This window comes from Micropterus salmoides, unplaced genomic scaffold (assembly GCF_014851395.1).
Source record: "Micropterus salmoides isolate LMB-PRFRI ecotype aquatic unplaced genomic scaffold, ASM1485139v1 Ms_hic_scaffold_15, whole genome shotgun sequence".
Taxonomy (NCBI): Eukaryota; Metazoa; Chordata; class Actinopteri; order Centrarchiformes; family Centrarchidae; genus Micropterus; species Micropterus salmoides.
Window position 1 is genome coordinate 14831455 of NW_024040596.1, and position 16135 is coordinate 14847589.

The 16135-nt window shown below is 39.9% G+C and overlaps 1 protein-coding gene across 3 annotated transcripts; it reads right to left on the reverse strand.

Annotated features, from left to right (window-relative positions):
* Window positions 1–706: 706 nt before the first annotated feature.
* On the reverse strand, window positions 707–10662 carry sp3a (sp3a transcription factor). Of its 3 annotated transcripts, none has more exons than XM_038720518.1 (7): window positions 10494–10662; window positions 9984–10081; window positions 9498–9584; window positions 6806–8057; window positions 5256–5442; window positions 4955–5151; window positions 707–2701 (listed from the first exon to the last, which is right to left on the reverse strand). In XM_038720518.1, exons 1-7 carry the CDS (start codon window positions 10498–10500, stop codon window positions 2409–2411), a joined length of 2121 nt encoding a protein of 706 aa, XP_038576446.1. In that variant the 5' UTR covers window positions 10501–10662; the 3' UTR covers window positions 707–2408. The 3 variants fall into 3 exon arrangements, with proteins under 3 accessions (XP_038576446.1, XP_038576445.1, XP_038576447.1); XM_038720517.1 differs by having other exon boundaries at window positions 9498–9593; XM_038720519.1 differs by lacking the exon at window positions 9498–9584.
* Between the last annotated feature and the right edge of the window lie 5473 nt (window positions 10663–16135).

Consider the following 16135-nt stretch of genomic DNA (forward strand, 5'->3'; position numbering starts at 1 on the left):
ATACATTATAACTCCCTTCTGCCGCCGTCTTGAGTCAAATATATATAATAACAGTACGTAATTAGTAAAATGTCCCATTTAGTGTAAGAGGTACAGATAGTGATGCTGCATGTGTGTGCTACTGTGCGCTGGAAATTTCAGGTCAATGTCAAAATATTAAGACATGATCACTATTTCTGGTAAATGATTGTGACAAACGCAAGCCAAAGTGGCTTATTTAAAAGGCTTTCCTAATAATTCAGTAAACATGAACAAAACAACCAGATGCCGTTACCTCTCATGCCTCTGTAGGGTTTGTTCAGTCATGAGACAGTACTTTGTTCTCCAGCAGCAGAATAAGTTCCTGACATTTCTGTCTGACATTAACTTGTGGTTAATTGAGGGGCTGCACCTCCTGTTGGCCTAAGTGACTTCTGTCTTAAATCTTAGCAGCACTGCACGAGGAAGGTCAAGGGGTCAAACATGCCTCTCGTCCTGCTCCCTTGGCTGCAGTGACATCTACTGGACTACTAACCCGGAGTATAAGTCGCCCTGGGGGGAGAATGAACCTCGTGGCTGGATGACACGTCTTTGAAAAGAGAGTATATGGAAAAATACTAACTTTTCTCACAGGTATTCCTTTTGGTATGACATATCAAGCTGCTCCTCAGAAAGCAGACATTGTATGACCTTGATTCATTCAAATCAAGCAAAAAATGAAAGGAAATTCAAGTGTAACAGAACGGTTTATATTGATGTTATATTGACATATTTATACAGAAACTTTCTGAGTGAGAATAAACCTTCAGTGTTTAGTACATAATATAAAGATGCTCTTTGAATGGTTTAATGGCATCTGACTCAGAGGGTAAATTATAGTCTCCTGAAGAGGACAACATGTCCATGTTAGGAAAAATGATCACATCACATAATTTTCATTATGTCACAAAACAAACAAACAAACAAACAAACAAACACACAAAAAAAAATCAACCAACTATGCCACCATAATTCACTGTTCAGTGTAAATGTGTATTTAACGATTCAACAGTTTGGGGGAGGAGGTTCAGATATATAATTAAAAAAACCCCCAACATAATATGGAACAGGGCAATGCAACACACTTAAAGAAAAAGTATCAAAGAGAGAAACAGTGTACATTTGCTGACAATGAATATAAAGGACAGTTTCTTTGTATACAAAACATTTTTATACAAAGAGATTAACAACAGGATGAAAATGATGAGAGTAGTGCTGTTAAAAGGGTACCGCTTTCAGGAATACACTGATTTTCCAGCTGCGTGATAGGACCGGAGCAAAATACCAGTGAAGACTTCTGCTAAGCTGTTTCTTTAACATGAACAGGGGTTGTGACTTAAAAAACAAAAGGAAAAAAACTGGCATGGATTCAATGAACACAGGTAACATGGTGACAGCTTAATTCACCTCAGCTTTTGGTCCATCAAATAACATTTCTTCACAACAACCCCCCACCATGGCCCAAAAAGCTACAGGGTTGATTTAATCTACCTATATCACACAGTCACAAGTCACCCTGAGTTTGTAGTCAAATTTGGCAATTACCTCCAAGTAAATGGCTTTTTTTCTTCATGTGACAATGCATGTTTTTGTTTTGTTTTGAAGTCCAGTAAAACAGGTTTTACAAAAACACATTTAAATCACATATTAATGGAGCCATTTGAAATAATCTGGACTTTCAATATCACAAATGGATTTTCTATGTAAAGCCCAATATAAATAGCTGTTCAGTCAAAATATTTAATAAGCAAATAATGTGTAACATATCAACAGTATATGTTCAACAGGAATAACAATACAAAATTTTGATTGTTTTGAATATCACCTGCAAAATGTAGTAGGTGTGAGCAAAGCTGAAAAAAGAATGTATAATATAAAAAAAAAAACATGACATGAATAAATCTGCATGGACGTAAGCAATAGCATTACTTCAACTAGATAAAATGATCTCTGTTGTGAGATTTAGTCTTTGCTCAAAAGGAATAAACCGTGCTTACCAATGACATTATAAGAATATACCATCAAAAGAAAAAAAAGGCGAGGAGAAAATTGCTCGACTTACCAATTATTTTTTGTGAAAAACAAAACAACAAAAAATAAGCAGATTCGAACCAAAATGGCATCCTACATTTCCACTGACACAATATTGTACAAAATAAGGCATTTCCTTGTGTGTTTACTGCAATGTCTTCATCTTCTTTTAGTCTCCACTACTGGTTTCCTCAGTATAAACTGAGTACGGACATGGACTGACTTTTTCTGTGTTAAAATATATATATATGTATACATATATATTTATAATTTTAGTTTTTCTTCAAAACTTGAATAAAAATGCAGGTAGGAGTATACAGTATGAGAGGTTGCAGAAGTTCATATAAGTGGAGTGTAAATCACTCCATGACTTCACTGGCCGCCACCGTGGTGACAAGCTGGAGAGGGATCTCTGCGTTGGCCAGGATGTCCTGGGCGTCGCTGGAACCCTGCTGGATGTTGGTGAGGATGAGGGTGGTCCCGCCTGCAGTGGTGATGATACTGTCTGAGGACCCTGCGGATTCCATTGAGGCCACCACAGCGCTGCCAGAGTTCACGCCTTTTTTGTTCTGATGAGTTTTAATGTGCTTCGCCAGGTGGTCGCTCCGCATGAAGCGCTTGGAACATTCTGGGCAGACAAACTTCTTCTCTCCTGCCAGAGAGAAAGATAAAGAGAAGATACAGTTCGAAAGATAAAGAGTCTGACGCTGAATACATTTCGAGTAGGGTTGCACGATTTGGAGAAAAAGTCAAACTGCAATTATTGTGGACAATATTGCGATTTGCAATTGCAATTATAATTTCACAAATGTCCACTTGCTTTATTATCAAGGAAAATGCACAAAATACTTACATTTTCAAATGTGTGTTTGTAAGCTTAAACAAGTTAAACTATAAACAATATTTATAGCAATAACTAGTAAAACAGATGTAAAACAGAACAGAAGTGAGCGTGTTGCTCTACGGAGGCGGCGACTAGAAGCAGCAAATATTGGCACACTGGCATTGTGACACTATCCACAACCTGGAGGAGGAACTAGTGTGAGTGTATTCATATAATATTATAACATTAAATAAAGAGTATAATGTTCAGTTAAAGGTATACTGTTAGTAGTCTATAAAAATAATATATTAATTACTATATTCAGTATAATTTCATATAATAGAATACTATTTTACCATTAGTTGAATATTAAATCCAGTTATAGCTGTTTAATTTCTGTAGGGTTGTTTTTATTTATTTAATCCTTGTGCAATGGAAATTTTATTGGTCTCTAATTTATTAATTCTACGTACTAACTTGTCAATCATCATATTGTATAACATTAGAAAGTTTGCTGTGGCCCTTTTCTAAAAATATCCTGCTCCATCCGGGCTGTGATTTGTCGTCTGATGAAAAGTGACTGACAAGCACGTCGGATCTGTGAAAAGTTGAACATGTTGAACAACAAAAGGCACCGGAGCACAGAGTAATGCTGGTGCCTCGGTCGCTCTGTGACAGAGACATCGTCAGCAGCTGAAGCAGCAAGATGCAGCTAACAGAAAATGGTCAGCTAGCTAAACCCAAACCTTCCTTATCTTCTCCCTTATTTCTTCTATCTTACCGCTTCAGCTACTGACGATGTCTCTCTGTTTCTGTCACAAAGCCACCGGAGCACCGCTATTTCTCTCTGTGCTCCGGTGGCGAGTCCGGATATGTTTGTAACTCTTAGTGTCGGGGCAATGAGGGGGGTTACGGTAGGTTGTTAAAAGTTATTGGCAGACTGCTTATGAATAATTTTTCTGATTGCCCGTAGGCCTATCTGTTTTTAGAGAAACATGCAAGAGCCCGGTGTGGGCGTGGATAATGAGCAAACTGCAGCGCACACAGAGAAGAGTGTGTGACACTTTCTGTTTTATTAAATCGCATCCATTTTGCAATGCATGTAATCGCACATGACGACATCGCGACTGCTTTTAGATTAATCGTGCAGCCCTAATTTTGAGAGGGTCAAACATGCCGTATAGCTGGAATATATGTTTCATTGGTGAGGAGCTAAGTTTAAGAAAGTGGCATGTAAGTTCAACTTCCTTTTACAAGTCTAAATTCTTATTAAACTGATTTTTATTGTGTGCTGTCGTTGAATTAGCTGCTGAATGCCAGTTTGTCACTGACAAAAAACGTGAATGAAATCAATGACAAATTGATACTACATGACCGATTACAATTATTGCCAATTACAAACCTCAAATTACTGAATAGCCCCTTGCAAAGTTAACTGGGAACACTAACTAATAATATCTGAGCTCTAAGGTGATAGCGTAATGAGATACTACTTTAGCCCGCACTGTAAGTGGCTTCTCTGAGCCACTGATAAGGCCAGGATTTATAAATTCAACAACTTTCAAAGGTCTACCCTGGCAGTAAATGTCACGAGATACTGTATATCATTAAGCTGTGCTGACTGGATTTCTCATAAGCTACTACTATGATGACAGATGGCGACTGCAGGGAAGTAAAACCATATTAGATGAGCTGATACAAGAGTTTTCAGATTCAAAGGAGAATCACTGGATGAAAATAAAACCAACAAGCTAAACTCTTGAAAGCTAGAGCTCTCTACTAGCATCCCTAGCAACGTTTTTGTTATATTATCTGATGTTAACAGATCCTGGAAATTAGACTGCAGAACGGTTTAAACCCCACCCTGAACTGGAAAATTTAAATTACCACATTTGTGAAATCTGGATGTGTTTATCACAACGGTCTTCAATGCTAACCTGACATTATACGTGTAAATCCAGAGGGGGACTAACGCTGTCCTTTCTTTCATGACTCACTTTGCAGGGCACAAATTAACACATTTTACTGATTTTACTGATGTTTTCCCGATGTGCAAACACTAAGGGAGCAAGAAAAGGGCACCTGTGTGTGTTCTCCTGTGTCTCTGCAGCTCGTCGCTGCGTGTGAACCTCTTTCCACAGAACATCCAGCTGCAAACAAAAGGTCGCTCCCCTGAATGCCAGCGCAGGTGTGCTCGCAGGTGCGATGTCTTTCCATATACTTTCCCACAGCCCGCAATGTGGCAGATGTGCTGCTTCTTCTTCCCTGTGCCGGATCCTCTGAGAACCACAGGTACGGTCTGTTAGGGTCCTGATGTGTTTATTTTCTAAGCTGAGCTGTGCAGAGTATGAAGATTCAGAGAGAAAAGCTCCACTTTACTCACCTCCCACCTGACTCTTTACAGTTGGGGCAAGTACACGCCACTCTGCGCAGCCTCTTGCCCTCCTGGCCCAACTGATCCTCATCATCCACCAGCCTGACGTGAAGGTGGGACAGATCACTTGTGTTCAGGGTAGAGTCGGTGCTCAACTGCCAGTCTCCAGAGTCGGGCTCTTCCTTTATCCGAATGTCTGAAATTCATGTGTACATTAATAAAAACAAGCTCTGGGAAAGCTCCCAAAAAGCTTGCACGTGGAGATGTGTTTTATTATTGCGTGTCTGACAGCATGACAGCACACGTCATAAGTAAAACGACACGATAACCATAGTGATAAAATAATTAGTTGATTGACAGAAAACGCATGATGACAATTTTAATAATTGGTTAAACGCCCCGTGGACTTTTTGGCCCACATGAACGGCAGAAAATAGATGGAAAGCCTTTGATCAAAAACTTCATCACAATATTTTGATAGCTATAAAATTCAACACAAAGCTGCTTTAAGGACACACACCGTTTTTCACTGGGACACTGAATTTATGTTTAAAATGAAAACTACCAATTGTCTAGATAAATTATCAGCTAAAACACACAAATCCTTGACTGCATACAGCTTCTAAAATATGAGGGCTTTGTTGCTTTTCTCCATTTCATATAACTGTTAATTCAGAAACATTGTGTTTTAACTCTTTGACATTCAAAATAAGCAACTGCTGATCTGCATTTGTCATAATTTTACAGACTAAAATACAGACCCTTTCTGGAGCAAAAGTTTTGACTTGTCTTAGAAGGTAAAGCTGGGCACAATTGATTGTTTTGGTGGCAGTGTGGCAATACCAGGAAGCTGAAACTGAAGCATCATTCATTTTATGATTTACACCTGTGTTTTTGCTACTGTCACATGTCAAAATGTCTTCTGTAAAAAAAGGCCTATTGAATGATTGGGGAAAAGTTTGATTAATTAACAATAAAACAACATTGTCAGGTACATCCCTCAACAGTATGTCACCGTGGACTGTCTGTTTTGAGAACCATAAACAAACTTTCATTCACCTTAACTGTATGTGGTAGTACTGCATAGAAACACTGTAGTGTAATAAATGCAGTAGTTAAGTATGGAATGGCAATTTAAAAGTAATTTGCTGAACATGGACCCTTTTGAAAGATGTCAAAGTGGTATTTCTAAATATAAATGCAACAACATAAAAACTAACTACAATGGTACCTTATTACAGTATGTAATATAGTCAAGCAACGTGAGAAACATTATTTTGACTTTGAATCCCTTAAAGGCCCAGAACACCCTCACAGGTGTTGTGAGTTATACTTCAGACCTCTACTCTATAACAATAATCCCACCCTAAAAAAGTGCAACCAACCTAACAGGAGAGTCGTAAAGATGGCAATCTAGCACACTCTCTACACACATTCATGAGATGAGGTCTCATCAGGCAACAAAGTGAAATCTCCTGTGGGTTTACCTTGGACGTGCACCGTCTTTAAGAACCTGCAGTTTGCTACATATATTCTGATAACAGAACAAGCTACCGTACCTCCAGGGTTGTCTGTGTCTCCTTCATGTTGGGCCGCTGAGTTGATGGTCACAGTCTGCAGGTTAGGTATCTGCCCTGTGCTGATGCTGACTGGGCTTGAACCCAGTGACAGGGTCTGGACTGGTGCCAGGGTTATCTGCTGGGGTGGCGTTGTGGGCAGCTGGAGGTTCTGCAGGTTCTGCACCCCCTGCACCTGAAAGGTCTGCCACTGTATCTGACCCGACGGCGTGACAGTCTGGGCTTGGATGATGAAGGTTCCCGGGTTGATCAGCTGCACGTTTTGCAGGCTCTGCCCGCCTGTCGCCACTGACTGGATCACCTGGCCATTGGTGGTTTGAATAGGCACCTGCTGCAGCTGGATGATGGGCTGCGCTGAGGACACCTGGACGCTCTGCTCCTGATTCTGTTGGATGAAACCCTCCTGGAGACCAGAACTTGAGTCAGCTTGCTCTGCAGCCCCTGATGACAATGATGTGTCTTGTGTCATCAGGCCTGATTCATTTGCTGAAATGTGTAGCTGAGAGGAAGACGTTGGCACAAATATCTCAGGATTTGCATGTGAGTCATTGATTGGTAGTGTCTGCGAGAGGTGATTATCTGTCTTCGCCAGACTCTCTGAGCCATCCATGGGCTGACTCGCCATAATTAGCTGGCCATCAGCAGTGACTCCTGTCGCTATAGTCTGAGCACCAGACAGGCCAAGGGAGTCCAAGTCCACACTGTTTATAGGAACAAAAGTAATGTTCCCAGGCAAACTCACAGGCACATTAGTAACAACCTGACCCTGGCTGTTGAAGGTGGAGCTGCCAATAGAAACCCCCTGGATCTGCTGGATATTACCAGTCTGTGACATGAGGTTCTGGTTGTTATTAAGGATATTTGCAGCTGATGTCACACTGAGACTCTGGCCACCATCAGGTATGATCTGAATCTGCCCCGTGGCATCCTGAGTCAGAGTCGATCCATCCACGCCGGAAGTGGAGAAGCTCAGCTGTCCATCTGCTGTCTGAATCTGAGGAATTACTTGGTACTGGATGTTAGGCACTGAATTGGCAGAGGAGGTGTCCGTTCCCGACGTCACAAAGATTGGCTGACTCTGTAAGTTCTGGAGAGGAAGAACATACTGTCCATTTGATGTTAATATTCCTTGACTTTGGATCTGTATCATTCCAGATTCATCCTTTGCTGATGTTGTGGGGGTTAACACCTCCCATTTCTCAGTCCCAGTAAGCTGCGTAGATGGGTCTGATGTCTGAGAAAGGAAGTGGTTGACATAAAACAAATTAGGCACATTCTGTTAATGAATTATCTTAAGCAACGCTCTTACTCAACTATTATGCAACTTTTATATGATTTGTTCTATTCATTGCCTATTTTATTGTTTTTTTCTATTCTAACTAAATACTGGAATCTGTGGTGTGTGTAGCACGGAAGGGGCTACAACTGCATTTCATTGTGCAACTGTATTGTATAATGACAACAAAGCTGGATCTTGAACCTTGAAATTCATTACAAATCACGACAAATCAAGAGTTGTAACGATGAAGTCTCAACTAAAAGTCTGACAGGTAACTCACTTAAGGCATCATCAATGCTACAATGACCCATGACGGGCATTTTATAGCCAACGGCAACTTCAGGTATACCTAGCCGTTCTTGAAGGTTTTATTTATCTTTTCAGGTGATCAGCGCTACCTTTCTTGATGAAGGTGCTTGATCAACACCGAATATTGAATGACAGCATTCTTATCCAAAATTAACCTGAGCAAATTAGTAAATGCACCAGAGTTTGTGTCAACTGTATCAAACTTTTGCTGTGCTAACACAGACAGACAGAAACCTCACAGTCTTCTTATACACTTTACTTTGCATTGGTACCACAGCTGTAATGAAGTCTTAATGTACTATAAATAAATTTTTTTGCAACTGCTTTGAAGCGAAAGCATTTAAGTGGTGCGCCTTGCTTCATATCTTTTGTCAAATTGGTAGATTATCAGCAGTGTTTTGATCTTGTTTAATTTTGATGGAGAAAATATTAAGGAATACATTGCACTCTGTTTAAATATATTGATTAAAAGGGAACCAATGGAAATGGAATCAAAATACAGAAGACTCTCTCTGAGACACAAAAGTTTGCTACTAGCCTGAATGTCGTCCAATCGCATACTACAATCTTACTCTTCCAGAATAAAATACAAATAAGCAACAAGAAATACAATATGTGCTGTTTTATATGCAATTATCATTATTATTAAATCTTATTACCACTGAAATATACAAATTTAGCAACTACAACATATTGGCCAGAATACTTACATGTAGATATACATAAAGTACATGAATAAACTAATTACATGCCAATGATTGTGTGAAGACCATCTTGTCCACAAAAACTTATATTAAATAACAAGATATTAAAATCCTGGTTAAACTGCCTCTTCATTCGCCAACTAAACTACTAACTACTAAAGACCTTTTACATGACATATGTGCCCATTCAGAGTCTGTTTCATTAGTTAAGCTAGTAAAAACACTCCAGTTGAAGCAATGATCTTGTTTTGATACTGTGGCTACAATTCCATAAAAGCAAGTGCAAGCTTAGCTACACTCCCACCACCAATTTTGCTCAGATGTGATTGAAGGCTTCACTTCTGCTGTAGCTGTGTCGGATCTAGCAGAGGTGCTGACTTACCACATCAGCGGCAGCACCTCTGTCCACCTCTGACGATGGTGACCCAACCTTAGTGCAGGTAGTTGCTAGTAGGTCGAGGGATGATGGCTGAGTGTCCTACCCACAACAGGCGCGTTTAAAAGGAAGAAAGTGGGTGGCCATTAGTCTGGGCCACACAGAAAGTGCAACGCATTGCCAAAGAGCACAATCTGAAGTTTGGAGGTTAAAGGACTTTCTTGTCCTATGTTGACCCCCCCAGGCAGCACCTTGGATAACACCCAGGCAATTTTTAGGTCTTGCTGTGTTTTCAGTCTGTCACTTAAATCTAGCTAAGGAGGCGGGATCTGTAAGCAGCCTGAGAGGAAGTGTTGCCTGAGAGGTTCAAATCAGGGGACAATACCCCCCCCCAAAGTTTGAAATATGCCAACTTCAGTAAGAAGCACTCAGTTGCTGGAAACGCAGGGACGACGTATAATGACAGTCACAATCCCGAGAGGGAAATCTTACCTGATTGCTCTTGCCTTCCTCCAGCTGCAGAAAGTCGCTTTGACTGCTGTCCACGTCCAAGGCAGCCATATCCACTGATTTCATCGGCTGTTCTGGGGCTGTGTGGTAAAAAGCATATGAGTGGGAACAGCCGATGCTAACGCTAGCTAAACAAACCTGATAATCACATAGAGGACTGACATCTGTAACGTTATGGTGAAGAGCAGTAGACCAGCTAACAATAAAGTCACAACCACAGCTACCAAGTGCACCAAACACCATAAAGAAAACAGCGATGTAATGATAATTAATTTAAGGAGAGCTAACTAGAGATGTCTCTTTAAACTAGCTAACCTAGTTTGCTAAGCTAACAAGCGCAGCGTTAGCCACCAGTGCTAACGTAGCCGGCGATGATTAGCACTATCGCCAACAGGCTTCTCTGTTAGCCTGCTAGCGAGCTAATTTAGCCTCGGGATGCCAGTGGTAGCTTGTTAGCTAACGTGGGTGAAGAATAAGATAGATATTACATACCAGTCATCGCGTGACTAGTCGTGAAATGGAGAGTCCTGATAGTCACAAGTCGCCGGACATGATCAGCAAATAAAATTGATTGTACACGCGTAGAAATGGGTGATAACTGTCAGAATTTTTTTCTATTTTGATTGACGGGCTGTAGGTAACACAAAGGGTGGGGCCTCTAGTGTTGACTGGGAGTATTTACGTCACATACAGGAAATCCCGCCGTTTTCATAAAGGTGATTGGTTATTCGTTTCACACACCGTGTTATTATTTGTCCGTCGGCATGTCAATCATCCTTTGTTGGATTCTTTTCCTGTTTCTAATGCATTTTCAGTTTAGATGCTATTGGTGTTGATGGTAGTGAGGCTTGTAGTTACATTGTTGTTACCAGTAACTATACATTAGCCTGTAACATTGTGCAAAATAGTAAGTAGACGCCATGTGGATATAGGACAAACTGAAGTGCAACCACATTATTTGTCAAGTACATGGGATTCATTTTATACATTTAACTCATCCTAGCTAAAGCCCAGGAGTCTCAATCAGCAGTCCCCTAAATGCCCTGCCAGCTGTCAGATAATAACTTGGTCCCACAGGTCAACAACACCTCTGACATCATCAGTAAACCTCATAGAAGAGAGCACCAAACCTCGGGGATCAAATACCAGTGCTCTCTTTTTCCCAAATTTTAAATCTGCATACCTCACTGCGTAGAGCTGATTTTAATAATTATTACAGTATGTAAGGTAATATAACTCAGAGGATTGCTGTGGCCTTAAAAATGATCAGTGGCCTGCTTTGACTGAATGAACGTAACTGATAGAGATTAGATAGATTATAATGACACTGACAAAGAAACAGTAGTAATTGTTGATTGTTCAAGTCATGGCAAATAACAGATCAAGTGAGAGAGTCAGCGTAGCTCTGTTTATGGTGCTGATACATGAAATTCTGACTCTGTGATGGATCTGGATTCTGTTCGTTCTTGTGTGTTTTTGCAAACTAATAGTGGCACTTTGTTACTTGTGAATAAGAAAGTGATCAGCAGTTGAGTCTTAAGATGTCTTTTGTGTTGAGGGCACAATCGTCGAGACACAAACTGAGTTTGTTTTTGACTGGATTTCTTCCCCTCCATCTGATTGTGCACAGTACAACATTGTGAAAGTGCATTGAAATGAGAGCCTGCATGCTATTGTACCTGCTCTATGCCTGTGATGCTATCAGGACCCCACTTCTGAGTATTATTTGTGGTGTGTCAGTTCCTCACAGTGCGCGACCGCAGTGAGGCTATTTCTCTCAACCTTCAATTCAAACTTGGCCCATTACAGCCAGACTACAAAAGCACTTTCCGTGCACTCAGGAGCTCACGGCAGTGAATGGTGGATATTTCCAATCACTCTGCTGTCAATCCAAGTGTCAGGTAAACACAGGCCAATGGAAACAGCTTTAGAAAAACCTTACAGCTATGTCTGTCTTACTTCAGGAGTCCTTGGAAACGTATCAACAATTTCTACAAAGACCTCCAAGTTAAAGGGAAAAGTCAAATATCCTAAAAGCAGCACAAATGCAACACCCTGGTGGACGCAGTGGCTTACACGGGACACATAACTGCCGTGGTTTTTGTCTTTAGACCTGTGAGTGTTCTCTCAAGCTGCAAACAAAAGAAATAAAATTCTATTGACAGACCTTGTATTTACCTCATGAGTGGAATCTGTGAAGTCTGTGGAGCAATTACCCAGTGGGAGTTTTGGAACATTTATAAGCATTCAGTGTGATAGATATAACTGCAACATAACAGACCCTCTAGCTTTCAGCTTTCAAGTATTGTCGGGAAATATGATACAAATTAGGATGCATTCATTTAAAAAAAAATATATATTCACAGAATAAATTATTCGAAATAGTAATCCAAGCTTTTTCAATGCAAAAGTCTCTTTTCACTGTCTTCTAGGAGTGGACATTGTTGTTGTGGCACAGTACAAAACTGTGAAAGATAAGACGAGTTACTGTCATATTGTTTCATATTAACATACTGACAGTTGTTTTCATGAAGGCCAGTCCAAGAGACAGTGACCCCGCAGAGAGAAACTGCCCTGCTGGAGGCACCTTGTGGGACACTGTAAATGGGAGCAGAGAGATAGAATTGAAACTGGTGCAGCATGGAGAGGTGTGGATGGAATAACAAAAGTGTGTTATAGACAAGCACCTGAGACAGGAACAGTCATACTGGTCTTTGTCAGAGGAACTGAGAGTTATCTGTTACATACAGTAACAGCTGAGTCAAAGGCAGCTGCATGAAAGGTTGTTATGATAGTTTTAGTGTGGAAGTTCAAAATCGTTCATACAGGATACTGAAGTGCATTTAGTAACAGAATCAACTTGGCCAAGCTGACATGTACAAGTGATCTTGACTCTGGTTTCAGAAGCTCTCATGATACAAAAATGATCAAAGACAACAAGGTTAAACAAAGTTAAGCAGACAAAGGTAAGAGGGATGGAAATATGAATATGTATATACATAAACAACAATTAGACAACAAACATACAGAATCTGTACATAGAAGAATTGTTTCTGAGAAATGTGTAAAGGGGTTGAGGTTGGTAGGTCAAGTGTGTGGGAAGTGACCTGAATCCATATGGTCGATAATATGTTTCTCTATGTACAAATGAGGTTTGTGTGTGTCTGTTGAGTAGACATTATTACAATTTAATGCAATCCAATACAACTGTTCATAAAGTCTACTTTTATGATCCCTACAATGTTCTGTTTTTGTCATGCACTGTCATAGATGTGTTCATTCAATTACATTTTTTAGCGAGTTCGAAGTTAGTGGTCATGGTGTACTGGACTTCATTACATTCAGAGGCGTTTCTAATATTCGTGTATGTAAATAGGGAGGACAACTTATTAGAAACATCTCAATATAACGTAGTACAGTACAACGCAGCCTTTAGCTATGACCTCTGTAATATAACATATTGTTGAATTTACACATTTCTGAAAATCTCATCTAAAACTAAACATTATAAACCTCGTAAAGGTAGAATTTATACCAGAGCTGTAGTATTGAATTGTAATAGATTGTAGAGGTGACCCCAACAGTCCGCGTTTGAATGTGGCCTGGACCCTTTGCTGCCTGTCATCCCCTCTCTCACTCCTGCCTTTCCTGTCTGTCTATGGGGTGAGTATAGTATATTTTATAGTTCACATATATACAATACAAGAGCAGATGCAAACGAGAAACTCAATTTGTCAACCTTAGGTTATGATTTAAACACTCTTTTCTGAGACTCCCCGGAGCTGTTTTTGGCATTCTTTTCACTCAACATAATACTGCCAGCTCTTTATCACTCTGACAGAGGGAGCAATAAATCAAAGCACCACCTTGTATCGTGATAGTACTGCAGGAATCAGAGGAAATCACTGCATGAAGTCATTAATAACCATGAAATGTTATATTTCAGGCAAATTCCGATTCTATATTGATTCCATGTCTATTCTATGTACAGTTTACAGTGCATGTGTCAGACAGAGAAGTCACACAATAGCAGTAATTACAACATGGCAATACTTTCATTGTCATCCAGAATAGAGATAATTTCCTCTCTGTAATGATATGATACAAAAGGTTTATAATAACCATTGAATTTACCAACATAATCCCTTGGGCATAGTAACTGCTCTGAAATATGCCATAGTTATTTATATGTTTATTTGTTATAACTCACACATTCCTTCGTTTTAATTCTTCAAAAGGTCTTTGGGGTGCATGTGATTTACAACAGCAGTCCGTGGTCTGCTTTCTTGGGTGTGTGTTTAAAAGCGAGCTTTCCACTCTGTGCCATCCTTGGTTTGATGCCACTGTGGTTTGCCTCGAGGCAGAGTGGCACCGCTTGATTGATGGTGCTGACAGAACATTTGTACCACGAGAGAATCTGCCACATTTCTGGCCTTGTTTTTATTTCTTAGAGGTTATACCAGTTAGACTGCTTTTACAAGCCACTCACGTCACCTGATCATGTTTCTGTTTCTGAATACTTGCATGCATATTGTTTTCATCATGCACCAACCAGTGGTTATGTTTGCATGACTACTTTAAACTGTGTTCCATGGTGTCAGGATTGAAAGGACACCCAATGAGTTTATAATTCATTAATTCTTGCCTCTCCTGTGACAGCTAAATGTTTAGTATCATACCCCGAAACAGGCGCATTGAGGATATACTTACAGAACACGACGACTATGTTAAGTTGTTTTGTTCCTATACAACATTGACATGATTCTAAATAGCTTTATTACTCGCTCTGAAAAGATTTATTGTCACTTTATGAAAAACAAAATACTCTATGACCCAGACCACTGGGAACAACTCGTCAGCCCCTGAGCCTCAAAACTACAGCAGATGAATAATCATCTAAGCGGGGTTTAAGTTGGCCAACACCACCACCACCCCGAGAGGAATGCTAAAACTGTTTTGTCTCAAGCCCCCATTGTGTTCTCCAGAGGTTTTGTATGGTTTCACTTAGAAAACATTGAACCGAAAACCTGTTGTTGTATAGAAGACAGCATATATGAGACCTGTGACAACGACTTTCTTGTTCTGCTGCATGAAATATCGATGAGTGATTAAAATCAGTGGTTAATACTAAAGCTTCCAAGCAAAGTAAGCTTAGTGTTATTTTATACACATGCTCATCTGTCTTTCATTCCATCTAACCACAACACTATCCTATATTTTGCCACTGATCTCAGACCTTAAAGACTATAATCCACCTTATTTCCATGACAAACACTGTGCTTTGTAGTGCTAGCACAGGCTCGGCTCCGTGAAACATCGTATCCAAAACTTGGATATGCAATACTATCTCTGTAAAATGACCATTTTTATTCAATCTTTTTGTTCCCATCAAAAGGCCATTTTGTTCTCGGCAGTCTTAATGGTTACAAGATATTCAGCAAAGCACTGCTGATCTACAGCTCTTTGTTCGGACTCCCACGGAGAACACAATCTTACTGTGGAGCACTGCGGCTGCAACCATACAATCCCATCAGCATAAACGCTTCACAAACACTTACACACAAAGTATAGGGGCGAGAAAAACACTACTTCAGACAAAAGGAATCGTTTTCTGGTTGTGCTTGCGGATTGTGTCAACCTTTATTTTCATACCATACAGAATATTATAAAATGTGGACTTTTTTTTGTGAAAAAACTTGATTGAATGAATATTTATTTTATTTATTTTTTGTAGGGGTGTATTTGCCCTCATTGCAAGAAGAAAGGAACTGTAAACATAACAAATACAATTTTTGTCAATATTTGAGGATTGCCGCAGAGAACTGTAAGAACAGTGAAGGAGAAGACACTATTAATCAATCATAAATCAAATAAAAATTGTAAATGAAAGGTTAACTCAATCACTTTACAAACAATAATTTAAACTGACCAGTTATTTTGGCCAAAACGCATGCATCCTGCAAGTGCCCTTCTAAATTCAGCATCACTTAGCAGATTTAATTATAATTGTCGCCTCTCTGCTACAGTCAATGTCAGCTGTGTCTTTTAATTCTCTAATCAGTGGTCGGCAGGACCGCTATCACCATCCCCATGCAGCTTCCCACTCAATACAGACATCCCAAAACACACACAGA